The sequence below is a fragment of the Polyodon spathula genome, chromosome 13, assembly GCF_017654505.1.
Source record: "Polyodon spathula isolate WHYD16114869_AA chromosome 13, ASM1765450v1, whole genome shotgun sequence".
NCBI lineage: Eukaryota > Metazoa > Chordata > Actinopteri > Acipenseriformes > Polyodontidae > Polyodon > Polyodon spathula.
The window spans coordinates 15,551,598-15,578,144 of NC_054546.1; the positions used below are offsets into that span (position 1 = coordinate 15,551,598).

General features: G+C 38.3%; 2 protein-coding genes across 5 annotated transcripts in view; one reads left to right on the top strand and one right to left on the bottom strand.

Moving 5' to 3' along the window:
* Positions 1 to 739: 739 nt before the first annotated feature.
* Positions 740 to 19,457, bottom strand: LOC121325231 (kinesin-like protein KIF11). 3 transcript variants are annotated; one of them, XM_041267613.1, is made up of 23 exons: positions 19,398 to 19,457; positions 16,935 to 17,033; positions 16,514 to 16,646; positions 16,332 to 16,429; positions 15,447 to 15,525; positions 14,929 to 15,114; positions 14,620 to 14,744; positions 13,410 to 13,500; positions 13,080 to 13,322; positions 12,160 to 12,255; positions 11,958 to 12,046; positions 11,651 to 11,738; positions 10,590 to 10,778; positions 9,171 to 9,378; positions 8,649 to 8,821; positions 6,824 to 6,949; positions 5,547 to 5,705; positions 5,327 to 5,466; positions 4,543 to 4,822; positions 3,575 to 3,797; positions 3,287 to 3,441; positions 1,827 to 1,940; positions 740 to 1,479 (listed from the first exon to the last, which is right to left on the bottom strand). In XM_041267613.1, exons 2-23 carry the CDS (start codon positions 17,006 to 17,008, stop codon positions 1,354 to 1,356), a joined length of 3,195 nt encoding a protein of 1,064 aa, XP_041123547.1. In that variant the 5' UTR covers positions 17,009 to 17,033; positions 19,398 to 19,457; the 3' UTR covers positions 740 to 1,353. The 3 variants fall into 3 exon arrangements, with proteins under 3 accessions (XP_041123547.1, XP_041123546.1, XP_041123545.1); XM_041267612.1 differs by lacking the exon at positions 19,398 to 19,457 and adding an exon at positions 17,539 to 18,634; XM_041267611.1 differs by lacking the exon at positions 19,398 to 19,457 and adding an exon at positions 17,383 to 17,530.
* Positions 19,458 to 19,652: 195 nt separating this feature from the next.
* LOC121325232 (insulin-degrading enzyme-like) overlaps positions 19,653 to 26,547 on the top strand; it is a 41,056-nt gene continuing 34,161 nt past the window's right edge. For both annotated transcript variants that reach the window (XM_041267614.1, XM_041267615.1), the window contains exons 1-4: positions 19,653 to 19,824; positions 23,367 to 23,551; positions 24,115 to 24,322; positions 24,713 to 24,882. In XM_041267614.1, the coding sequence (XP_041123548.1) occupies positions 19,739 to 19,824; positions 23,367 to 23,551; positions 24,115 to 24,322; positions 24,713 to 24,882 (649 nt within the window). In that variant the 5' untranslated portion in view covers positions 19,653 to 19,738. The remainder of the gene's footprint in view (positions 19,825 to 23,366; positions 23,552 to 24,114; positions 24,323 to 24,712; positions 24,883 to 26,547) is intronic.

Consider the following 26,547-nt stretch of genomic DNA (forward strand, 5'->3'; position numbering starts at 1 on the left):
TCCTTTTCAATAAACGGTATAACAATGAACCCAAAATGCATATTTAGCAGACCATCAAACAAAACAATGACAAATATTCTGTCCCTTACTAACAAACCCTTGAATACCGGTAGGTTCTGTTAGAGAAAAAAAAAAAAAAAAAAAAAAGTGTGCGTATTTAGCAAAAACAATGACGGAGTAATCTGCTCAGTTTGTCATTTGCAATTGTATGTATATTTGTACCTTTCCACTAGCGTCCGCGAAAATAGATCTTCATCCTTGCAATAGTAGTCGATGGGTTTGTAGTGTGTGAAAATCAGATAGAGTAAGCGCCCTCTGGCGGTAACAAACTACCTCCCGTCTTACTATTTACAAATTACAATCATTGGATTACAGGATCGGAAAAGATTGGTCTTTTGGTAATGTTTAGGGAACAGTTTTGAAATTACCCTGTAGCTGAAGCAATACAAGTCTCCATTTTTGTTCTACTCGGTGAAGCACTTGCAGAGCTGAGGGCAGCTCACGTCTTTCAACATTGAGCTGGCTGTTCGATTGGCAACTGCATTGCCTGGGGACAGTTCCTCGGAGATTGCAACGCCTACTGTCAAGACTGAATAGGTATGGCTGAGAAATAATTACCAAAATCAAAATCAGACATCCAACTATTTTATTTTGTAATGGAGATTGCATCCAACTGGAAATAATTGACCAAAATCAAAATCAACACATCCAACTATTTGGGGGTCGTGTCCACTCCTCTCTGTACAGTGTGTATATGTATCTCAAGAATACAACAGTAAATGTGTTCCATTAATTTCAAACTAACAGATTATACAACACAGCAGAAACCAGGGTGTTTGCCCTTAACACTATAATAGTCTCAATATAACCCATATGTAACCTTTAGCCATTAATACATAAAGGGAGGTGAAAAGGAAATAATTTAAAACTTAATGTAAAATACTGTGTTATACAATGCATATTATATAAAGACACCCACATTTGTTAACCAACCAAGTACAAGTTTCAGAATAATCATTACAGTAATACAAGTTTGTTGATAATGACCACAACAGTTAAATATAAAAGGAAAGAGGCATCCACAATGGGTCTGTGGTAGCTACATACATAACCAGATCTCTCTTTAAAAAGTCTACAATTCTATTTTTAAAATTATAGTACTGTTTAAATACATTTAATTTAATTCCAGACTGACAAATGCACAGCATTAAGATTTGAGTGAATTATATTAGGTTTCAGGTATGACGACAGAAGACTAAGAACACATGTAGAAGAAAATCTAAAGTGTAAGAGACAGAAAACAAAGATGAGAAAATAAGTCTCCTGGAATAACCAATTAAAAAGCTTGCTCCTTTAGTTCTGCAGCCTGAGAGGTAATTTAGATCTGGTCATGGACCGTTCCATTGCCTCCGATATTTTTGATTTATCAAGCAGGCTGGTAGATGCGTGGTTTTCCTTTTCTTTCTGATTCTTCTTGCGCTAAAAAGCAAACAAAAAAGTAATGTCAGTGACACTCATATACCCTGCAACATCACAAACAGGCAGTAAAACAATGGGTTTCATTCAGTGGTGTACAAAAAGTGCCCTTTGGATTCCTACTCCGAAACACATAATGCATCTGCTGCACAATATGTATTGAAATATTTGAGTTTATAGTATTTATTATAGCTTAAGTCCTTAATATTAAAACAAAAAATTCCACACACAAAGGCAGAAATTACAAGAACATTTTTCTTTAAAACCTTTTTCAAAGCAGTCACAACAGTGAGCAGGCAAGGCATGCATTGCTTCAAAATCAGAGGCACAAACACATGAACTGCTCTTACCGAGAAGAAAGGGGCTCTTCCATTCTCATAGCACATTATACTATCATCGATACAGGACTTTTCACTCAACACGCTTTCATTAAAATCATTTACTGCACCATCTTCCAAGGAGTCCTGAAACCAGTGGAGGAGAGAAATAAACCTGCATTAGAAAATTCACCAACAGGAATTACGGGTTTTATTATTATTATTTTTTAAAATTAGAGTCAAATTATTTTACCCCCCCCCACCACCACAGCAATTCCCCAGATAGCTCAGGAAAACAAAGTCCAGTGGGATTTCTGATCCCTCAACGGAGCCAGCTTCCTCTTAGAACCAAGAACTTGAGCAGATGTCCGAAAGCTACAGACCTTTGGAGGACAAATGCCTGCCCTGTAGGCGGAGTCTGCCTTTGAGCTCACTGAGCACCTGGCCAGCAGGGTTCACAGTAGCACAGTGGAGAAAGTCCCCGTCTGTTTTGCCTCCCCTAACCCACGGAAGCACCACAGTGACACTCCCTTTGCAATCCCCAGCGAAGACTGGAGAAGTTGCAGAGTTAGGACCTGCACCACTGCTGTATGACTCGCCCTGCACACCATGCAGCTGTGCTTTTACCAGGCGAGCCACTCTGGGAGCACCTATGGAGCATAAGTTTTATGATTTGTTGTCCTTTTTCTCCCGACACAGAAGGGAAAGCAAGACATTCAGGATTAGATCTGAACTTTGTGCATACTGACGTTGCTTTGCCATGGCCAGGTCCCATGTCAGACTAGGTTAATCCAAAAAGACCCAAGGGTTTGGTGGCTTTCACATAAACAGTTAATGGCATACAGCACCAAACGTATCCTGTCAATTTGTCACGCACTTTTCATCACCAACAACAACAATTCAACACGAAATTCATCACCAGTAACAATTCAACACAGACAATAACTCACCAATTAAGGCCACAATATCATAAAAGCTGTGCTAAAAACAAGAGCTATAATAAAAATCATAAATAAGATACAGTATGTAATCACTTACAAATTATATAAATAAAACCCATAATGTACTAACTTACAGTTCGTGGCCACCCAACTAACAAACAAACCCCACACAAAACAAAAACAAGTTTGCTTTTCAAACCTTTATTTTAACACTAGAAGCGCCAAAATATCAAACTACAAGCGTTGCACCGGTCATTTTCAGCTGTAGCATGATGAATTGTCGCTGGTGATAAATTTCATTAGACCCGCAAAAAACCATATCCGGAACGGTGAACTGGATACCAAGGGAGGTGGGGGGGTTGTCAAACCCCTGAATGGCAAGTAAAGCGGTCCAATATTAAAAGCTTTACAGGATGATACAATACTTTCTGAACACAGGACCATATAGGATTAAAGACACAGTAGGATGCAGCTTTCACTCAGTCAGGGTGACATTGCTGGATTCAGTTCAATTTTTCTGAATATTCATTTTTTAGAACCGTTATGGTATACCTGATCAACTTGCTCTTCCTTGACAGGCTCAAATGTATTAAAAGCAGCCTGCAGCTCCTGTTTCTCTTGTCTGAATTGCTCAAGCAGCATTTCCCGTGGTCTGGTTTTAGAAAAGATCCTTGGGTAGTGGAATTCTTTGCGCTGCGGAGTGGTGCCTAGAAATTAAATATCAAAGTGTTAAAAAAAAAAAAAAAAAAAAAAAAGTGCACTTAGGTCACATAGGTGTAATCAATCCCCCCCCCCCCCCCCCCCAATTATCCATGACAATTCATAAACCATTTGAAATACCTGTTGGAACGTCTTGCTTGAGCTCCTCCTGCAGAAATCTTAGAACCTTTTGCAGGCCTTCCTGTGCCTGGTCCCCAAGCTCAATCTTGTGGTCTATAAGCATCGCCTTATCACTCCCAACCTGTTCCACAAAGACACTCAGTGCATTCTCTGCAGAGCCTTGCTGCCCTCTTATCTGATCAGTCACCTCGGTAGACAGGGAGTCACAACTCCCGACCACATCCTGGAGAAAAAAAAAAAAAAAAAAAAAAAAAAAAGCCAAGAATGGTTAATTAACCAAAGTAGCACTTATGTATTTAACAACCACATATCTACTAACAATTAGCTTTTGGCAGTTCTACTGATGCCTTTTGACAGTTGTTAGGCATCATGAAAAAAATATTTTAGGGGGTGCGGGGGTGACATTCTTGGGGTATGAAATTGAATACCAGGAACTTAAGGCATCAATTCTCACGTCAGGGTAAAAAAAAAAAAAAAATTGTACAATAAGGGACAAATCAAATTACGCCCCAAATTTATTTATTTTTTAAAATTTAAAACTGGCCATACACATTAAAACAAAATTCCTAGAAATGCTTTCATACAGCAGCTTGGTTCTGCCAGCTCCTGTTTATTCAGCAGCATAGCCTGTGCTCAATGGAAGTTGACAAAACCATGTACTATAACAAACACACACAAAAAAGGAGAGAACTGCAAGAGAATTTCACTCTGTAAAAACTATTTCCTCTTCGCACTCCCCAGTCCTGACCTCAACACTGCCAACAATGCAGTCCAGGCACCTCTCAAGCAAAGCAAATGGGTTGATGTTTAGTTGGAGCTAAGAATAGACAGTCAACTTGAAGTTCAAATAACCGCTATGAAGCTTAGCCACAAACACACACAATGTTAGGTAGTATATTTGGAGTAGCTCTGGTAACTTCTCTTCTGTAGCAAAACCAATGTTAAAGCTGTAAAGAAATTTGAGGTACCTGCTGTAAATTCTGAACTGAAAACCTGTTCCCATTCAGGAAGGAAAGCTGACTGTCTGCAAAGGACACAATGTTAGAGTTTGTGGAGCTGCACCATTTCTCAGTTTCTTCGCTCAGCCTTGCAACAGCAGTACTCAAGTGTGTGCAGTATCCAATGGACTCCTCTATGACTTTCACCCCCTCACTGGATGCCTGCTGGATCTCATTAATCAGGTTATCTGCAGAAGACTCAAACTTGTTTTGCTGAGAATTAACACTCTCCACTGCATTTGTACAATGCCTGCAAAGAAATCAAGCAAAAAAAAAAAAAAAAAAAAAAAGGTTTTAAAAACACACAAATGAATCCACTTCATTTAAAACTGCTTCATTTTATTTTACTGCTTAATATTTCAGTGCCCTAAATTACACTCAGCCACTAATTCAGCAAGATATTTGATTAATTTAGATAATGTCCTGTTTCCCAAAAGTGAGTCACTATTTCAGAAGCAGCTCAAACAATTCCTGAATTGTAGTATTACATAGGAAGTATGTGTTCACAGGAGTACTTGACAAAAAGCTTAATCTATTTTCTTAATTCCTATTAGCACGAGCAATATTATTGCTGTTGAAGATATTTTGGTTCTTTGCATCATGAAGACATTTCACAATGTGACAGAAAAAAAAAAAAACACGCATTCTCTCCAATTTTTTCTCTCCATTTTGATGTACAATAAATATTTTACATGCCCTTTGCAAATGCATGCTATTTTTTTTATTTTATGTATTTAAAATGTACAGCACTTACTGCTCCATGGTTTGCTGGAAAGAACCCGTTGAAGCTTGCAGTCCTTCAGTCTTGTTCAACACACTTTTAAAGTTCTGTTGAGTCTCCACAGCCAAAAGATTCAATTGATTTTGTAGACATGAAATCAACTCTGATATGCCCTACAAAAAACAAACGAATGCATTAAAAATAAATAAAAAATACTATTGAATAAAATAGAGTTTAATGTGTAGATCTAAACCTCTGTGTGCTTGTCATTTGCTTTGTTGACTTCTTGCTTCAAAGCATCATGCTCTGCCTGGAGAGAGGTCAGCATCGTGGCGGTGTCTTCACGCACTTTAGCGAGAGCCTGTCCGTGTTCACTGAAGAATGCTCTCATCTCCCGTTTCATGGTCTCCATCTAAAAAAAAAAAAAAAAAAAAAAAAAAAAAACCTAGCGCATTACACTTCAAGTTATTATTACACTTTAAACATTGTTCACACAATGTAAATTCTTTGAAGTGCATAGTTATTGAAGCCGTTACCCATGGCAGAAGGGGAGGGAATATCGCAGTTAAACTATTGAAAAAGAAACTTTTTGGTATTATTATTATTATTATTTTTTTTTTTTTTAAAACACATTAATGCCTAAGGGACTCAATGAAGACTGAGTTGTCCCTGTTTTAGTTACAAGCAGTAATTATTTTGATCAGCTGATTAACTGATGTTCTACTGGAACTCTAACAGGTGTAAAAATACTTGTTGCATAATTATTTCCTATTTTTAGATCTCAGATGTTATAGATCCTTCTACATAGTTGCTTGTAATCACTAAATGACCATAGGATTAACGGGTGTTAAGTATATTGAACATCTTCTGCTTTGTTATAATGAAAACTGTATCATGTATTAACATCTGTCTACCATCTTTTGATTCGTTTTTTCAAATTGAGCGTGGCATTTGACGATTACAATTGCTAATGGATGCTAAATAAAATCGCTGCCTTTTGTCAACCGAAAACACTGATGAAGCCTACGGGCAAAACATGTCAGTTTCTTTTCTGTGTTAAATTTTCATGTTTTAGAAATGAATTATTTTTAAATGAAAAATCCTTGAGTGCGGACCGTTTCATTTTTTCACTATATCCTTTTGGACTACGCACTACTGTGTTGCCATAGACCCTGCGATCTACAGCAAAACTGGTGGATCTGTAACGTTGCGTTTAAGGTTTGCATATCCTGAACAAATGTAAAACACCAAAGTGAAGAACCAAGAGATTACAGTACTGTTAATGAAATTATGTAACTGAACAAAAATTGTTAGGACTCCTTTCCAGTAATAAGTACATATAGAAGAATGTACAGGTTTACCTGCTTTTGCAGGTTCGTTAGTAGTAAACTGAGAATTAATTTAGTGCTACAGCATAATCTTACACACAATAAGATGCCAATTGTTTATTAAACAATATTGATATGCAGGAAGGAAGATATTTCATCTACTTTAATACACCACATCTGTTTGATAAATGCAAAGTCTCACCTTTTCAGCCAATGCTGAATGATTCTGAAAAGTTAGCTTCAGATAGTTGTTCAACTGCAGTACAGAATTAATTCCAGGCAATAGCCTTGCTAGAAGCATTTCCTCCATATCAGCCTTGTGCTCTTCCTAAAAACACATTTTAAAAAAGTAGCATTTAGCAATCCAGAAAATAACTATTGGACTATCCCTTTGTGAAGCACCAGGCCTACTTCAGGAATCAAGATTGCATTAACCCAGTAAAACCACGTACCCTGTGTGGACCAGGTCTCAAGTGCTCAGTGTATAGAAGTCTTCACACACAATTCACAGCAGACATCTTCATTAAGTTGAAGGTTACATTGAACATCATTGCATTGTGACCGTGCTACATGGCTACTGGTCAGCAACACAGTTTTTGAATTAAGTATTTTACAAATACACATCCCACCATTTTAAAGTGTAATATACAGGTTCCCTATGAAGTACAAAATGCAACTATTACCTAATGGGCATTTATCCTTAAAGACCATAAAAACCTGAATCTATACCAAAGCTCCATACAGTGCCTGCGACACAGTCACGCCTGCCCCCTAGGGCATAAAAAGGACTGCTGGCACAATATCGTTCGTGCCATTTTTCCTTTCGACCCAAGAGCAAAAGAGAGATCTATGCACAAGTAAGCATCACTTCTGACTTTGCTTGCGTTTTACACTTAATGCAATTTAATTACATGTTTAATATCCAATTATACATTTGTGCACTTAAACGGTTTTTCGTTAGTCCCCTAGCAGCCTTTGGCCCTACACAAAGCTTTGAAGGGTTTTTCTACTATAAAATGTGAGATTTTTTTCTGTGTATTTTCTGTCCCCCAACCCCCCCAGAAACACAAAAGCTAAGACACTTGCTCGGGTCAAGCTACTTAGTCCTGTCCCACCCAAATGTCAAGTTGCCACATTAAGGTCTGCTTGTGGAATTAGTGAGAAGACTGTAAGGGCTCAAACAGTAGGCTTTCCCCAGTTTGAGCTGCTGGTTACCCAAGAGCGTTATATAGGATGGGCATCCCTATATTTCGCTTTCGTGGTAACTCTAGGGTCGGATTGTTCAGACTCTCCCAGTGTCTTGCTGCCGCTTTGGTCTCTGCTTGCAATACCACTGCGAAGGTGGTCAGTGACAGCAGGCTTCCTCCAGTCTTCGGGCTATGTTTGGCAACGGTTCAGGAGAGCACAGGTGGACCTGTTTGCATCCCAAGAATGAACACATTGTCCCCTCTGGTTCTCCATAACAGGAGCTGGGGCTATAGATGCATTGGTGCACCAGTGGCCAAGGCAGCTGCCGTATGCCTTTCCGCCACTTGCCATGCTCCCGCAGTGCCTTAAAAGATCAGGCAAGACCGGGCCAGGGTGATACTAGTAGCCACTTATTGGCCAGGAGACTGGTTTTCAACCTTGATACAGCTCCCCCCCCCCCTCCTGGGTAGATCTACTCAGGTTTTATGGTCTTTAAGGATAAATACCCATTAGGTAATGGTTACATTCCTATTTCAGTTAACCAGGGTTATGATAATAACCTAATGTTCTTCCATATTCAGTACATTCTCTTGATAAAGGCCAACATAACCATAGTGAGACATACGTATGTATGCAGACGACTCCTACATCCTGTTGTATAGATGTGCATTTTCAGCACTCAATACAGGATTTTCTAAAGAAATGAAATTCCCACCATACCTAAAAAAGGCAGTTCAATAATAATCATATTACTAACTTATCCTCAACATCCAGACAGGATGGTCCCTTCAAGGCAGGGTTGAGGCATTCCTCAGTGTCTGGTACTCAGCCTAACTCACCATGCACATTTGAAGACTGCTCTTTGCTTCTTCACACAGTGACTCCTGCTTCAGCATTGCGTCAAGACTTTTTGTTACTTCAGTGTTAACGATTTCTTTGACACTTGTAAAAGACTTAACAACAGTGGACAGTGTACCACTGAAGGCTGTTGCATTGGCATTAAGAAGATCACCTAGAACACAAAGGTTTTCAGATTCAGCAAGATACTGTATATACAGTACTTTGCATAACTGAATTATGCATATTTACAGTGTACATTTGTCCTACAACACGTATGTAGTAATGCAAATAATTAAGCCAAGGTGAGAAAAAAAAAACAAAAAAAAACACACACACTAGTTGAATGGCAGTATTAGGACCCACCACCGTTTAGAGCATTAAAATAGTAGGATTACATTTATTTGCAATACAGCACCATTAGGTTACAATGTTTAAACAAAAATGCTTTCTGGTGGATATTTTCAAATTTCAAAACAAGAGATGAGCAGCAAGCACCCACTCCCACATTAACTGAAACTTACCAACTGAAGTGGTGTAGAACTCAAGCATGCCCTGATGCTTGAGGCTCTGCTGTTCAACAGATTTCTGCATTTGGTTAAACAGGCTGTCCATCTGAGCTGCAAAACTTGCCTGCATTTTGGCATTGTGGTGTTCAACTTCTTTTTTCCTATCCAATTTGGCATGCAAGCCAGATACATCTTTGGTGCTGACATCAACTGTGGTTAACAACTGAATAAGAGAAGACTCAATTTAAAATAGTTTATATACATTTAGGTAAGTTGATAACCTTACAAGTTAATACAAGCCATGCTACCCAGGCCAGAGTCTTGCGCGGGTCCGATTTTTATGACCCAACCTGGACCTGCTGCAACAGAGTCTTCTTACCCACGACCCGACCGGCTTGAAGATCTGCAACCTGACCCAAACCCGCAAGGGTTTGTCCTTTACCTACTGCCAGCGTCACCTGACTCTCACATTTTCCACAGATTGAGTTCATACAAATCGCCATGTTGTCTACAGGCCCGAGAATGTTGTGCTTTTTGCAGAGATCGAAAGTTTTTGTGGTGTAGACACAAAAACTTGATTGATGGAAATAATATGGACTCCATTTACATTATTTGAAATGTCACAACTAACTTCCCCAACTCTCCTGACTCTCACATTTTCCACAGATTGAGTTCATACAATAGGTTATACAGCATGGTAGCTTGCTCTAGTGGTCTGCATATATTTTAACTAACTACCACTACTTAACTTTACTATAAAATATCTGTCTTTCTTTTGTGCTGCCAGTTGAAAGGGAGCTACACCTGTGCTTTTGCAGAGATGTGCCAGTTTTGTGGCTGTAGACAAAAACATGCAGGTTTTACAAGCAAGAAATCCAGTCACATGTTCATTATTTTCATTCACTACGATTCCAAAAGAATTCCACACTTCTGATTTACTTGTCAAACTATCCATTGCATGATATAAACCCTGTGCTCTCGTTTTCGCCTTGTCCGCAGCCATTTTTAATATCACCAAGCAGAGATGAAATGATCTTGTGACGTACCAAACAAGCGGCAATACAAATCAAGAACACTGCTTAGCCAGCTGACTTCCCTAATCACCTCCTGTTTTGGTGCTGGAAATACATTTACCTACCAATACGTTATTTGGGAAAGGGTTACAGATGGGTATGCTGAAAAGAAAACGTTTGACGATTTAAAATGAGACTCAAACCTAACCAGAAAATTACATATTTGACCCACACCAGAACCGCAAACCATGGTTCCGGTTCACATTTCGATCTGAACCAGACCCATTTTTGCAGGTCACCCATGGGCACCTGACCCAATGCAGGACTCTACCACAGACCGCATCCCATCCTCCATTTATTTTTTATTATGTTCTATGCTTGTACCTCCAAGAGGTTGCAACAGTCACAGTAAAAGACTAACCTTCTCCGCAGTTCCATAAAGCTCTTCTTCGGTGGTCTTCAAGGCTGAGACAACAAACACCTCCTCAGACAGCTTCTGCTTGGTCTGCTGCAGATTGTTTTGAGTCATCTGAAGTTCTTTTTCCTTTTCTTGGAGATTTGAGGAATATTGCTCAAGCTCCTTTTGACTATCTGTAAATAGCTCAGAAACCTAAAACATTAAAAATATTATAAAATATCGCATTGTAGGAGATATGACACCTGCTTTTATAAGGCGGCACCTTACACTGCCACACAGGTTATAAGGCGGTACACGGGGGTAGGCAGCAGCAGGGCTGGTATGTGACGTAATCACATACGAAGACAAGAGCCTGATATACAAGCCGGCTCTTTTGTACAGCGGCATCAGCTCTGCTTTAGTGCGAGAGGTCATGGGTTCACGCCCACCCTCTGCCTGTGTGTGGATTGTCTCGCCCTATGTGATGCAGGAACCGAGATCACTACAATTACATATACATATTATGTATCTTCCATCTGTTCCATTATTTTCTGCAATGTGAACTGCACCATAACAGTTTAATTCACAGTACTGTACTTGTTTGTGGACCAATGAAATAGCAACTTGCTAAGACAGCCGTCTGCATGCACCAATGTAATGGGGTACATAACTAAAAACAACTGCCTTATTTACTCTGTTACTTTGCCGAGATCGATTTATATAATAAATTTAGCGGTGTTACAATACAAAAACAATTTATACCAACTGGCATAAATGTTGGCTTAAATAAAAAAAAGGGGATGTATAATTAGTAGATGCCACTTATTAACATACTGGGCCAGGATGGCAGAAGACAGTCATCCACTGTTACCACTACACAGAATCATTTACAGAACCTAGAACCAGCCTTCTCCAGTTTGCAGAACTCCTGCAGCAGTGTCTTCACTTGATGAGCCACTTTTCTTTCAAACTAGACATCACTTAATTATCTATGCTATGGATTACAGAAATTCACAGCTTGTTTCACAGTATTAAGGTGCTGTTAACTGTCCAATACATTATGCAGCTTTAGTACTTAAACATACCCGTTTCATTTCTTCTTCCACTGCTGTAATCTTCTCTATGAACTCAGAAATCTGCTCTTCTTGGGTTACTATTTTGCTGTTCATAGAACTGGAAAAGTTGAAATATATTAACCTCAGAAGTCTTAGAATATTTTCTTTATAGTATTAGCCAGATTTACTTCTGTGTAACCATTACCTTTAAACCCATTTTACTTTAAATGCTGTGTTCATTAAAAGGCATAGAACAAACAGCATTGTTTGTGGTCAGACATATTGTTGGCAAGCACCACAAAACTTCAGTGTTATAATTTCTAAAGTAGTTACTCACTTGTAGTTTTCAGAAGAAATATACACTCCGTTTTTCTCTCGAGCTGCTGAAAGGTCACGTTTAAGGCGTTCAATTTCCTCAGTGTATTCCTACAAATTGACAATGAAACATTCATTCATTAAAAACAAATTGCTTTGTTTGACAACATTTCCTAGAACAAGGTACTAAAAAATGGTTCTTTTCAGTACAATGGAAAAATTACCTTGATGAGTGTCCTCTTCGTGAGTTTCTGGTTCACTTCAGGCTTATTCATAATGTTCTTTGCCCGGTTAGCATAATCCAGTGTGCTCAAGGTTTCCTGGAAATAAGGCAGAAGTACTTCACATTTCCAAAAAAGTATATAAAATATTTCAGAAGCAACAATTATACCACAAAGCTAAATAAAGCAGTGTGGTCCAACCAACAGACAGTGAAGCCAAATACGGCCCTGTGCCAGAGTGGTTGCAGTGCGTAGCTGCAGTGACATCAGACCAGGAAGAAGCAACACAAAACAAAAGGACAGTATGGGCAAACTGTGCCCATTTTATTTGAATAAAATAAATTTGAACAAAACAAATCACGAACACTAAGCAAACCAAGTCAGGCTGGGCAGTAGCCTTCACTGAACCTTGATTTCTTAGTTTCCTTTTAATTTAGGATGCCTTCTCTCACTCTTGTTCTCTCCACTACTCTCCACCCAGAGAGTATAAAAAGCCTGCATTTTTCTACAGGTGACCATCTCCTGATTAACAATTAATTAACCTCGGGAGATGGTCACCTTCTGCACAAGGTTTTTATGATGGGGCTTTTAACCCCATTCATGCTGCCAAACAGTAAATCTTAGTACAATAAATAACGGCGCACGTCTATATACATAGGGGGCGGGCCCATACAGCTTCCTTTCAAAAGCAATGGTTTGGACATGGAACTAGGTTTGCATTTCTTCTGTTTTTTGTAAAATCAGCAGGTCTCTCAAAACAGCTGTTATCTATCCCTTACCACAATAGAAAATACATCTATATGTGCAAATGCACTTATTTAAAAACACCAAAAAAATGTTACACTTCGCATTCAGTACAAAAATACAAGGTGGAGTCCTCAGGCACAGAATTACTACAGCAGCCCAATATGCATATCACATACCTCCAGATTAACAGAGGCAGGGGAAACGGTGGCAATGATCGAGGTCTTTGTGCGACCTCCAAGAGAGTCCTGAAGGATACGAGTGAGCTTGGATTCTCTGTATGGTATGTGAGGGGTCCTCTCCACAAGGGATGTGATCACTCTGCCCAGTGTTAAGAGTGACTGGTTGATATTACCAGCTTCTCGTGCCCTTTTGTCCACAGCTCCGGAGCGACCAATGTTCTCACTGCCAGCAAGGTCAACCTGAAGAGAAATAAAACACTGTACAGCGCAACACTACAAAAAAAAAAGCAGACCTAATCGGTATAGAAAACTGTCATTCACACTTACCAAGTTCAGTTTGCCAATTTTGACAAGTTCTTCTCCATCAACAGTGGTCTCCCTCATGTGAATTGTAATTGCAAAGACTGAATGAGAGCGGCTAAAAGACAGAGTAACAGTGATATTGCTACACAGTGGAAAGTTTATTAAATCATATCACTGGGGTCTATAAAAATCTGTAATAGGTTCTAAACACATGTAAAGATGTTTACAATTTAAAAGTTCTTACCAATGGGGAGTTATTTAACACCCACAACTATAAGAACACATATAGTAGCAAACACAAGTAACTTAAGTCCCTTTCACACACAAATGTTCTAACCAAGCGCCAAGACATTTAAATTCTTTAAAAATATCCACATACAGCACAAAATTGCTCAATCTATGCCGGCAGAATACAGTCATAACCCTTTCACACAGCCAAAGTGATCATGAGAGTACAGCTTTCAAACCTGTCAGGCAATAGATCGTCAAAAAAAAAAGCAGAATGTGGCTAAGCTACAGAGACACACACAGGAGTGTGTGTGCGAGTGACTGTATAATGTATCTACTGTACACAGGAGTGTTCACGTGCAACTAACTAGTAACCATAACACAGGTATACATCAATTTCTTATCTTAATGAATGCATACACACACACATATACATATATATGTGTGTGTATATACACACACTTTAACAGCCTGTTTCTTGTTCATTTTGAGTGTTGTCTACATTCAAGAAGCCCCCTAAATTACATTAACTGGATTTTGCGCAGGATCTGTACCACCAAATTGTACTGCAGTTTAAAGTGCACCATCTGCCACTCAAAATGTAATTTAACAATTCCTTAACTTCTACTGGACTCCAATTACTACCTTGTATTTGATCAGCCATTGTATTTGAAAAATGAAAGCCTGCAACACCAACGAGAATATTACCCAACACGTCTGTTATATATAGTCACGTGGGACGTCGACCTTAAAACTAAGCCCACTATAGTGCTTCAGTGCCGGCATAGCATTTTACACAGCAGTTAAGCCAGTTTAGAGACCATAAAGGCAATTCACATTTTTATTTTGACTGATAAAAACTTGATTTGCTTAAACAAAACTAAGAACTTGAACGAGACACAGCATGGATAGAGATACGAGGACCATCACCAAGTAATTCATCTCTATGAGTACTCATTATGATTATGTACTAGGTAGCACAATTCTGAAACAAATAAGCGAGTACCTGGAGTAAGCATTCATTAAGGTTGATGCAGTCTTCCTCTTGGCTGCACCACGCTCCAGAATCTGATAAACCTCATACTTGTTGTGTACAGAAATCTCTTCCAGTCCTTTGATAAGAACCCCCCTCTAAAAAATAAAATGCATTGAAGATGTTATACAACCCCCCCCACCTCCTTATCAAAAGTAATGTGTAAACTTCTGAACTGGGTGATGACATTAACAACTTCAACATATGTACAGTAGTAAATATCACTGGATGTAGTCAGTAGGGAATGGTTTAACCATACATAATCGGTTTTGAAATTCTTACCTTATTACGAGGATCATCAAACATTTGCAGCCTCTCGTTAACGTCAGTCGAAGGGCTCAGCAAGTCAAAAAGCTCCTCGTTGTAAATCTCTAGCAAGGACACTTTGACAGAGAATTCCGTTCCATTGCTAGTCAGCTTCTCAAAGATCTGATGCAGAGTTCTAGGAATGATACCAGCCAGAGGGTCCTAAGAGGGAGGAACAGAAGAAAATAAAATAAAGGCTTTAGGCCATATGCATTGTTGATGCAGTATAAAAAAGGTACAAGGTATATTTGCATAGAAAATGGTGTAGTGCCCCATACAATTTAATAAGGTTGTTACCTTCGCTTCTCCAATACATTTGTTTCCTAAGCTAAAAATCAATATATCGAAGTTAAATATAACTGTGGGGAAATGCAGTATTATCCAATAAATACTTTTAAGATATTGTTCAACAGTGGTCTCTGACCACTGCATGTTTCAGCAGGCATGTCAATAAACTGGCAAAACTACTTAATAAAAAACAATAAGTTACTTGCCTCTTCCCATGTAAATTCTTCATTGGGAGACCTTTCACCTTCCATTGTGAAGGTTTTTCCAGTTCCAGTTTGCCCATATCTGTATTAAAAACACACACACATACATACATATATATATACATACATATATATATACATACATATATATATATATATATATATATATATATATATATATATATATACATACATACATATATATATATATATATATATATATATATATATATATATACACACACCACATTATATATATATACACACACACATTATTATATATATATATATATATATATATATATATATATATATATATATATATATATATATATACACACACACATATATATATATCATACATACACACGCACACACCTGGACCATCAATGCAAAAATGCCTCAAATTACTAACGACTCAACAGAGTATGGAAAGAGGCATGCTGGGAATAACGAGACAGGAAAAGGAAAGAACGTTTAAGAGTGCAAACAAAAGTATGCAATGTTATTATAAGAGCAAAAACTGAAATGGCAGCGGGCCAGACATGTAGCAAGAAAAGACCATTGCTGGACCAATGAGATGCTACACTGGACCCCAAGAAATATAAAGCGACTAAAGGAAAGCTCCAGGAAGATAGCAAGATGAAATTAGTAAACACACTGGAGCAACGTGGACAATTAATGCAGCAGACAGGCTTTTGTGGAAGAATCTTGGGGAGATCTTCATCCAGCAGTGGATTTGAAAAAGATGACAGATACACCACACACGTTATAGTAAATACATTTATTAAAAAGGTTAATAAATGTAATTTTGGTGATCCCTCGAGTACAGCATAATTATGTGCATATTGTGCACCAACATCAAAATAAGTGTTTCCCAATACTTACGCAAACACTGTACAGTTGTATCCCATGATAACTTCATCCAAAATAGGAACCACCACACTGCGGTACACTTCAATTTGTTTTGCAGAAGGCCCAAATACCTATAAAATGGGTGACTTTTAGAAAAAAGCAATCTGTCTAAAGTAAATAAACCAAGAGCATATTGTGCATGAAATTAAATTTACCATATCAAAGGTGTAAGTTTTCTTTGCCGTCTTATCACCAACTCCTCCTGTGCGTACAACAATTTCTTTTCTCCCAGAGTCACAGTCCATAACACTATAAGAAGATGCTTTGCGTTCTGCATTATTGAAAGGTCTGGAATTTAAAAAACACATTACAAAATGTTGATACTTCAAATTACTCCAAAGAAATTCTTTGTAAAGCATGACAGAAACAGGGCTTCATGTTTTAAATAGACCATTGACAATTTAACATGAAATGTGTGCTTTTTTGTTTCATATCTTTTCACCATAGGTCTAGAACAACCTTAAAACCACTGACGGCAGAAATGTCATGTCTACGTCACATTAAAATCGGCGGGCATTCAATTATATAAAATAGCACTTGAGAAAAAAAAAAAAAAAACATGGCACAACAAATTACCTGCATCTTACAACGACCTGAATATTCTTCCCCTTGTCGTCCTTTTTACCAACAGATATATTTTGAGAAGACATTTCTGTTGTTGTCGCTCAATAGAAACTACAATACAACAGAAAGACGGTGTTTAATATATATAAGTTGTTGTTACCGTTGTTGTAGAACATTAGAAAACATGTTACGTGTGCTTTTAGAGAGAGATAACAGTATTTATTGTAATGCAATACAATTACAGTATAATTGTAATTATAATGCAGCAGTGAGCGGAATTCTGCACACAGCAAAAAGTAACATAAAACTATTTTACCAACATATATTCTTCCAACTGTACCACATACATACCAGTTTACAGTGCTTTCCTACCAAAATAATACAGTACCGTACCGTTTAATACGTGCTTTGCATTTTCATATTTAAAAATCGCTGTAGTAGTAATTGTATATTTCCTTACCTTTTACGGAATGCGTATCTTCACCCACCTATTGGCCCCGTCTACTGAAACCCCGATAAATATTTAAAAGTGCTTATTTTACTTTATTTTACTTTATTTTATTTTATTTTAAGAGCGTTACAGTCCCTCCCAATATTACTCAACAATTCTACTTACTGCAGTTAGAAACTTTAAATACCGCGCTTCCGTCGTTTCTCAGCCAATGGCAGATCCACAAAACAAAGTTCAATACCCTGATTGGCCAGAGGGATACAAGGAACTTGTAGGATCATGGGAGCTTCGTAAATTTAAACTCAGATGCTGGAGCTGCTGGTGTGAACAAGGAGTAGTGATGTTTTAGGTATAGTGACTGTTCTTCAGTTTTTTTCAAGTGAAGCATTGAAGCGTTTTCGTACATATAGATTCTAATAACCCTCAAGTTGTTAAATGTTTTGAAATCTATAAAATAAACTGCACTCAGACATTACAATTCACAATAAAAATATAAGTTATAGTTCGCCACACACTTAAACAAATCGGTATTAATTGTTTAGACAATTAATTTGTTTTGTTATTGATTGTTCACTTTTTGTTGAGCGAGCACTATCTATCTGTTCTTGTAATTTTACCGGGAGGCCCCTTGGCGTTCAGGCTCTGATATCCAAAAGCAGTATTGGCTGCCTGAGGAGCACAATACCGATTCGTTTTTAAGTTGACGACTTGCTGAGCCCGTTGTTGTACAGACCAGAGCTGTGTGTTTGGACTCTGAACGAGCAAGTCCAAACGGCTTCTGACGTGGGCAAGAATCCTGTAACAGACGTGTGTCTTGTATTTTACATTATGTATATTGAAGCTTCATTTTAATGTACTAGTCAGTTTCAGAGGAGCACATTAGACTGCTGTCTCGTCACTTCCTGTACTGCGGGTCAATTCTACTCCAGTGGGCAAAAAGCTGCAAGAAGAGAACAACAGTATACAGGGTATTCATCTATAGATGTTCCTGAAAAATCAGACCAATGACACACACACACACACAAAAAGAATCATACTATGTTTATCAGAATGAAAAGGGGGCATGTGATAATGTTGCTTAAGATAATTTGAAATAAGAACATTTAAAGCATTGGTTATTACTTAAAATGGACACTGGGGAGTGACTAACTACAAAGCAATCAGGTATAGGTGATGTTTAAGTATTCTACTCTTCTGCTCTCAGACAGATAGATGGAACATACCAAATTGCATTTGCAAATTCCAAACACTACTTACCTTCTGCTTTCAGAAAAAAAAAAAAAAAAAAACAACTGAGCAACCCTTTCTGAGGTTTGTGGCATTTTATACTCCCTGCAATACTGTACCTGACGTCCGCAGTAACTGTGCTTGTGGCTTATGTCTGCTGTCCATGTGACTTAAAATGAAAGTCACTTGTAAACGACTTAGAAATGCACACTGAAAATTAAATATTGTGATCGGATTGCCCTATTTAAGTGGATTTCACTGCAATTCACTTCCAAAGACAAAGAGCCAGTGACAAAGGTCCAAGTCCTCTGTCAGACCAATCAGCGAGAGGTGCTATTTTGATGGAAAGAACTGTGTGTGTCTGCTAGTCTGCTACAGATTACACCATATGCATACCTACCAAAACATGTGTTCGGCAATGAACGCTAAGTTGTTAACAACAGACCATAACGCCTATTTGAAATCAGGCATAGACAACGCTGCTTACTGTATATTGGGATTTTAAACAACATTTTAGTGCATAACGTTTATTAAACCAAATTATGTCAAAACATTGGTAATTAAACACAAGTATATGCACATGCGATGTGTACTGTTAATGGAAGGCAAATATTATTTATAAATAAGACATAATGTATTAAGTTGGGACAGTAGTAAACCAAAAACAAAAAAAGTTCCACTACACAACGATCATGTGAGCAGTGAATGAGATCATTCACACCTAAGTTACTTACACCTAAGCTAAAAAAAAAACAAATAACTGTGGCCAACTCTTCCCAATTGAAAGGTTGGCATACCTTGACTGGCGCATTGTTTTGCAAGTCCACTGCACCACATCTCCCTATCGAGCACTGGCAAGATGATACAGACGCAGCGTGTTAGATAACGCGACAACAAACTCCTCAGTCAGTTTAATCGAGTGCGACACAATCCACCCATCTTTTTACTTTGTTAGAAAACAGCTCAATTCAGGGATACACAATCGATGTGCCAAATTTGGACTGAAATACCAGGGGCTATTAACTTCACCAAAATAGCAAAATTATAATTTTACTGATGCCTCGGTTTCGGGTTTAAGCGGTATCTATTGCTTTTGCCTGAAGAGAACATGGCGCTTTTTATTGTCACTTAGCAGACTATGCAGCAATGTGTTAAGCGATTGATCCAGATTACCACACACCTACCGATCCTGAGAAAATATTCACAAATTCACCAAGTTTTGGGGTAAGTGAAATGTTAAAAAAGTGATATTTGTGCTTTTCGTGTGTTCAGTGTGGGTATTTTGGAATAAGTCCTATCCATGTCTATACAGTGAATCAGCAGATACTAGTGTTTGTTGCACCGTGCCACGGTGAGGGAAGTATGATAACACACTAGTGTTTTATTACTTGTGCGGTGTTACAGATTCATTAGATTGTGTTTTTTACGGAAATTAAAACTAGACAGTGTTTTTTTTTTTTTTTTTTTTTTTTTTTAAACTAAGCAAGTAAACCGTGTCGTGATGTGACCATACAAACTGATACACGGCCTACCGGTATTTCATGATTTTGTTGGATAACTTTCGTGACAGACACAAGTTTTAAAAATGGAAACACAATATAGAATAGTTTTTCGTCTGTTGAATAATTATAGCCTATTATTATTATTATTATTATTATTATTATTATTATTATTTTTACCGATAGTGTGCCAGGCCTAAAAAACACCCTACCTCTGACCTTAATCGCCTTCGGTGTTTTTTGTATAATAATCTGAAGGGAATATTCCAATGAAAGCAGGTATGGTAGGTTCAGTTTTAAGAATTTGTTTTCACTTTTGTCCGTTTTTTCTACCTGGCTAAACAAACGAGTTGGTTAGGCTCGTATTTAATGGCATACATTACTTTATATTGCAAATAATATATTACAGTATACCAGTATAGCCATAACAAGTATTTCCCCCACCATTGAGCCAGGTATACTCTCTAACGGTTATTAGTAGTATAGTAGCACTACATCTTGAAGTTTAAAAGTTTTCAAACATTTAAACTGCAAAGGACAATCCGTCTTAATCCCGTGCTGAACTTTACCAAACTGATGCAATTGTGCTGTAAATCTGATGGAACAGAAGCCACTTTTTTTCAGAAACAGTGGCTTGGATCCTGGTTCCAGACTAGTTTGAAGTCGCTTTGCCGTATCAAACTACTTTTGATTTTATTGACATCCTCACACGACTTGCCAAGTTTAGCCAATAAAAAGGTTGGAATTAATCACATGACTCTCTCTCTCTCTCTCGCCCCTCCGCCCCCCAAATTAAATGGCGTCTGGAACCCCGTTGTGGTATTCTGTCAGAGAAAATTTATGTTTAAAATTAAATGTTTTTAAATTGTATTTTCTAAATTATTAATTTGTTTTCTACGGACAAGCACGAGTCCGCTACCTGGCTATTAGGGAATCATTATCTATATTATACGTTAATTCAAAGCTTGTCATAAATAATACCCATATATGAACTCTATCGGGGGTTTCCCCCAAATATAAACCAATCACATGTATTGGTAGTTTTATTTTCCCGCTGTGATTGGCTTGACAGTCAATGCGTCACCTTTGTCAAACATCACCCCACTGCAATTGTTAAACTGATTTCGGATGTACACAATAACAAAAACTGAGAAATATATATATCATGTGTTGATCTTACTCTTAAGGCCAAGTCTCAGGTAGTAATTGTGCGTGCTGCGTTTATTCTTTAACTCATTTACATAAAATACACAATGCAAATATTTTTAAATAGTATGCTTACATAGATAACGATGAATAAACTAAAATAAAAAAAGTGTAGATAGCATCTCGCTTTGTTTAAAGTTTTACTAATTTGTCAACACTCCTCTGTTTTAAATGTCGCTTATCTCCAGTACAATTACTCAGAGAAAGTGGATTTGAAGCATGTTTTGAAGCACCAGCAAGCAAGGCATTGCAGTAGTCAAGACGTGAGGAGACAAGTCTCTCAGCATCAGATAGAGATAGAATAGGTCTTGGACACCAGTGGAAACCAGACTGGAATTGGACGAATAACCCCCCCATCGAAACAAATTGCTTCCTGTCCAACAGATATGATTTAAACCAGCACTAGCAGTGCCAGAGATAACCACAAAGGTCTTCAGACAGCTAATAAGTATTTCTCGATTAACAGTGTCAAATGTGGCACAAAGGTCCAAGAGGACCAAGATGGATAAAGCTCCAGAATCTGCAACCATAAACGGATCATTTACCACCTTTACAAGAGCTGTTTGAAGGTCTAAATCCTGACTGAAAAGAATCAGAAAGAATCTGTTGCAATACCTAATTGATAAGCTACTGTGCGTTCCAGAATTTTCGACAAATTGCATACACTTACATTAGTGTCGGGTAATTTACATGGTAGCAAACTGCATAGGTTTATGGAAAAAAAAAAACTTTCAATTGTAAGCGCAACTCACTTGCTTTCCTGTAGCCATTTTGCATTAGTGCTGTACACGTGGGTGACGTTGCTGAAGAGCTTGAAGAGCTCTTGATCCCCCCCCCCACCACCACCACCACCACATTCCTGAAGGGCAGTGGCTTGTCCTGTTTGAGGTTAGTGACAAACTGACCAGGTCTAAATCTGTAAGACAGGCATGTGACAACTTAAGTATCCTGTTACAACACTGTGTAGCCAAACAAACGGATTTACAGTCCCAAACAATATCTGCCCCACAATACTAAAACATGGTGACCAGTCCCGGGTGCGTGTAGTAGTGCTCGTGATGGGTGATAACAGGTTATTTGGTGACAGTTCCTGCAGTGCAATTCCGGCTTGTGCTGGCCCAAAAAGCGACAGCTCCGGAACATGTTTAGCCGTCTAGTGAAACAATAAACAAGACGATTACTAACACTCAAAACAAACAAACACTCACAAATATTCCTCGGCAGTTTCTATTGCAGCTCTCAGTCCTTCCAGGTTTACGTATACAACCCAAGCGAAGGAAAAGATTAGTGTTTCTCTGGCCCCTTTTATCCTGCATGATCCCTTGGTAAACTGTTCCAGCTGCATCTATAGCTTGCAGCTGCTACCTCGTTTACCTTCTGGGTCAATACGTTCCTGCAACAGAGTCTCGCTTCCATCCAGGCTGAATGACTTCCCGACCTTGGAAATGAACTGTCAGGCCAGCCCGTCCACTTTTCCTTTCGCTATTTAGCACCCTCACAGGTCGAGAGGGAGTTACAACCAGAACTCATTGTATTTCTGTCACAGTCCTTTAAAAAAGCTTAATAATAACATACTGTAGATGGCATTTAACCGTGATACATAATCCATAGCTCTGGCTGAATGCGGTAAAATAATCCATTCTGTTAAAAAACTGAACTGATCATAACCGACTGGTGTGAACAAAACAGGTTGTGATTTTTGCTCCAGTGAACACCACTCTGAAGTGCCAGTGTAAAATTGGTGTGAGGCAAGGGATTGCAGGTTGAATCTTCCCTACCAATGAAAGCTTTTATTTTTAGTATCATAACATGTAACTAATAACAAATTGTCAGACCAAAATATTTAGCAGTAAGCTTTAAGATTTACCGCCTTTGTAAATTGTGTCACTGTAGGTTAACATTGTTTAAGATTTTATTTGTATTTTGTTTGAACTTCATTGGTTCTTGGTGTCTTCAAAACTGATTCGAATACCTAAACAATCTGATGTACTATGACTGCACTTTCCTACATTGGATTATACATTTTTATTTTATTTTTTTTTTTTTTTTTTTTTTTTTAAGGACCCAGGTAACAACCAGCTACAGAATGAGTGATCCATCAGTAAAGAGGCTAGTGAGCGACATCATCCGGTCCCCAGAAGACAAGCGTTTGTATCGCGGACTGGAGTTTGCTAATGGCATCCATGCTATTCTCATCAGTGACCCCACCACAGACAAGTCTTCAGCCGCGCTTGATGTGCATATAGGTAATGTTTGTGAGGTACCGTAAGGCAGCAGTGGCTTTTAAGTTGATCGCGAAAGATGTCCTGTACCTGCAGCATAAGGGTAACTCAGCATTAGCACATAAGCTGTCAAATAGACGCACACATTGATTTACTCTTTAAGTTTGTCAGTGGTGAAGCTGTTTCCACATACTTACTACAGCGGTCGTCTGTAGAGAGTCTGACCTGGTTTAATGGAATCTTCTATTCCATCACATTTTGTACTCAGATGAGGCAACATACTGTATAAGTTATAAAACTTAAACGAGTACAGTGCTCCCTTAATGTTTAACCATTCGATAATCACTGTTCGGCTGTCTTGACAGTAAATTGTGTGTTTTCAGCATTCCCATCCGCACACTTAATACACTAGACGCTGATGTGATGTGACATTTGGCTATTGTGCCCAAAGCTAAACACAGAATTAACTTCTTTAACTCTTCTGAGGTTAAATAAAAGGCACATTAATTGGGTGTTCTATACAATTTGCATCAGAAATTTGAAAAATGGCATAGTTGCAAAATCTGTCTTTTGCTTTTTCTTTTTAGGTTCATTATCCGACCCTCACAACATTTCTGGTATAGCCCATTTCTGTGAGCACATGCTGTTCTTGGGAACAGAGAAGTACCCCAAGGAGAATGAGTACAGCCAATTCCTCAGTGAGCATGCTGGGAGCTCCAATGCTTTCACCAGCGGGGAGCACACAAACTACTACTTTGATGTGTCTCATGAACACTTGGCAGGTGCACTGGACCGGTGAGTCAAAATTATCGCGGAACAGCGTCCAATCAAATATAGATATTTTACCTCAAACCAACACAGTAAATTAAAGGTAGGTAATGTGACACTTCCAATAAGTCTTTAAAACTTGACTGGTTCCTGTTTAAAAAAGCAGTGTTCCATAATTGTGTTCAATTTTATATCTAAACATTATTCTGCATCAAAAAATTTTGTCGTTTTACCTGTCTGTACACTCTGTATCAGAAGCCTTGTTGACTGTACAGTTTGTTTAGAATCCCTAAAGTTTCATGCCTCCGGTACTAAACATACTGTAGACCTGCAGGAGGTTATCAATTTCTGCCGCTCAGGGAAGTGACACAAAAAGTGGCTAACATGAAAACTTCCCCTGATTTTTCGGTGTGTTAGGTTCGCTCAGTTTTTTTTGTGCCCCCTCTTTGACGAGAGCTGCAAAGACAGAGAAGTGAATGCGGTGGACTCAGAGCACGAGAAGAACCTGATGAACGATGCCTGGAGATTGTTTCAGCTGGAGAAGGCTACAGGCAACCCCAATCATCCCTTCAGCAAATTTGGAACAGGTCAGCAGGTGTTAATCTTGTAACAAGGGATAGCTTTTCCACTGTTTATTTGCTCCGAATGAAAACAGACAGAAAACTGGTTGTCTGGTTCATGCAAAATATAATTGCTAGGCCCCAGTGGCTTACTTAGTTAAAGCATAGCCGTTTGCAGTAAGTGTTATACAAATATCATGTTGAAGATGGCTCTTATGAAAAGGACCTTGACATGGTACTGTATCAACCTAGAACAATACTGCAAATAAAGCGCATAATAAAATAGCCTAATAAACTTTATTGATCCGCTTTCCATATTTGTTTGAATATTCAAATATTGTTCCAGAAATAAGGATGTGTACACAAAAAAGTAGTTTGGTAGACACTTTGAGTTGCTGCTGCACATTTATTTGTTTACTTGTCCTAATGTTCACTTACGGAAAATCTGACGTAGTGACTATACATGTTTGTGTGCGAAGAATTTAATGTGACCCATTACACAGGCACTGTTGGTTTTTAGTATTTATATATTGAAACACCTACTGTGGTTTCCAATGCAGTCTCCTGCTGGCAAGTATAGAGCATTAGTAATGCATTGCTCAATTCCTGTTTATCCATTAATGACCTGAAAGTACTTTTACATTAACACCCGGGTCTGCCTTTATTATATTGACTAGAAACAGTTTTCTGAGACATAAGAAGCACATATTAAATTCAGTGTCATTTTAAATAATGAAGATAATATGAAATGCATGCAATCAGCCCTTACAAAATGAATGTATATGTTATGGTAAACGTGCGAAGATCGGAGAATGTGCAGAATAACCAGAGATTGTGCACATTAACCTGAAGCCTTGGAAAATGTGCGTAAATATATTAAAACAACAGAATTCTGCACATTGGCCGCTGAATGTGCACTTTGTCCTTTGGAGTCTGTGTGTGTGTTGTTGCTTATTTTAAACCAGATTGCGTAAAAAACCAGCAAGTAAATCGCCAAGCAGTTCATAGTAGTGCAGCTGTGATGTGCTGTTTTTAAGAGTGCTTTCTTTCATAAAGCAGTGGAAGGTGTAATTGTTAGTTACTAAGGAAAGATGGAGGCAAAATCCCAGTTGACTACAGGCACCTGAAGAGGTAGAGCATTGAATCTATAGGAGAAGAGCAGAAACTTCTCTCCAGTACCTTCTAGGTTTACACACATACTCCACTTTGTCTGTGATGAAGACGTATTTGACATAATACACTAAACACATTTAAGCATTGGCCACTGTGGCAGGAACAGGATGATACACAAATTAAAAAGGAAATGTGAGAATGTTACTGCTGAAACTGTCATGATCTCTTTAAACCTCTGTGCTCCATGCCAAAAAAAGTCCTCGGCTCCCAAGAAAGGTCTAGTAGTGAAACGAATGTTGTTTTCAGAAATGGATTCGCATTGCCAGATTTACTTAATAGATATGCAGAGTCAGCAGGACAGAGACTATAAGTTTATTCTTGCATATCAGGATCACTTAACCAAGTTTGTCATCCTCACAGCCTTAACAAGCTAGCGCGCAGAAGAAGTTGCATACAGATTGATCAAAATCTTCACTAATTTCCGAACGCCCGGTATCTTGCAGAGCAACAGTGGGTGAAAATTTGCCAACAAAGTGGTAGAGGAAATAACGGCAATGTGGGAGGACTTGAACATAGTTC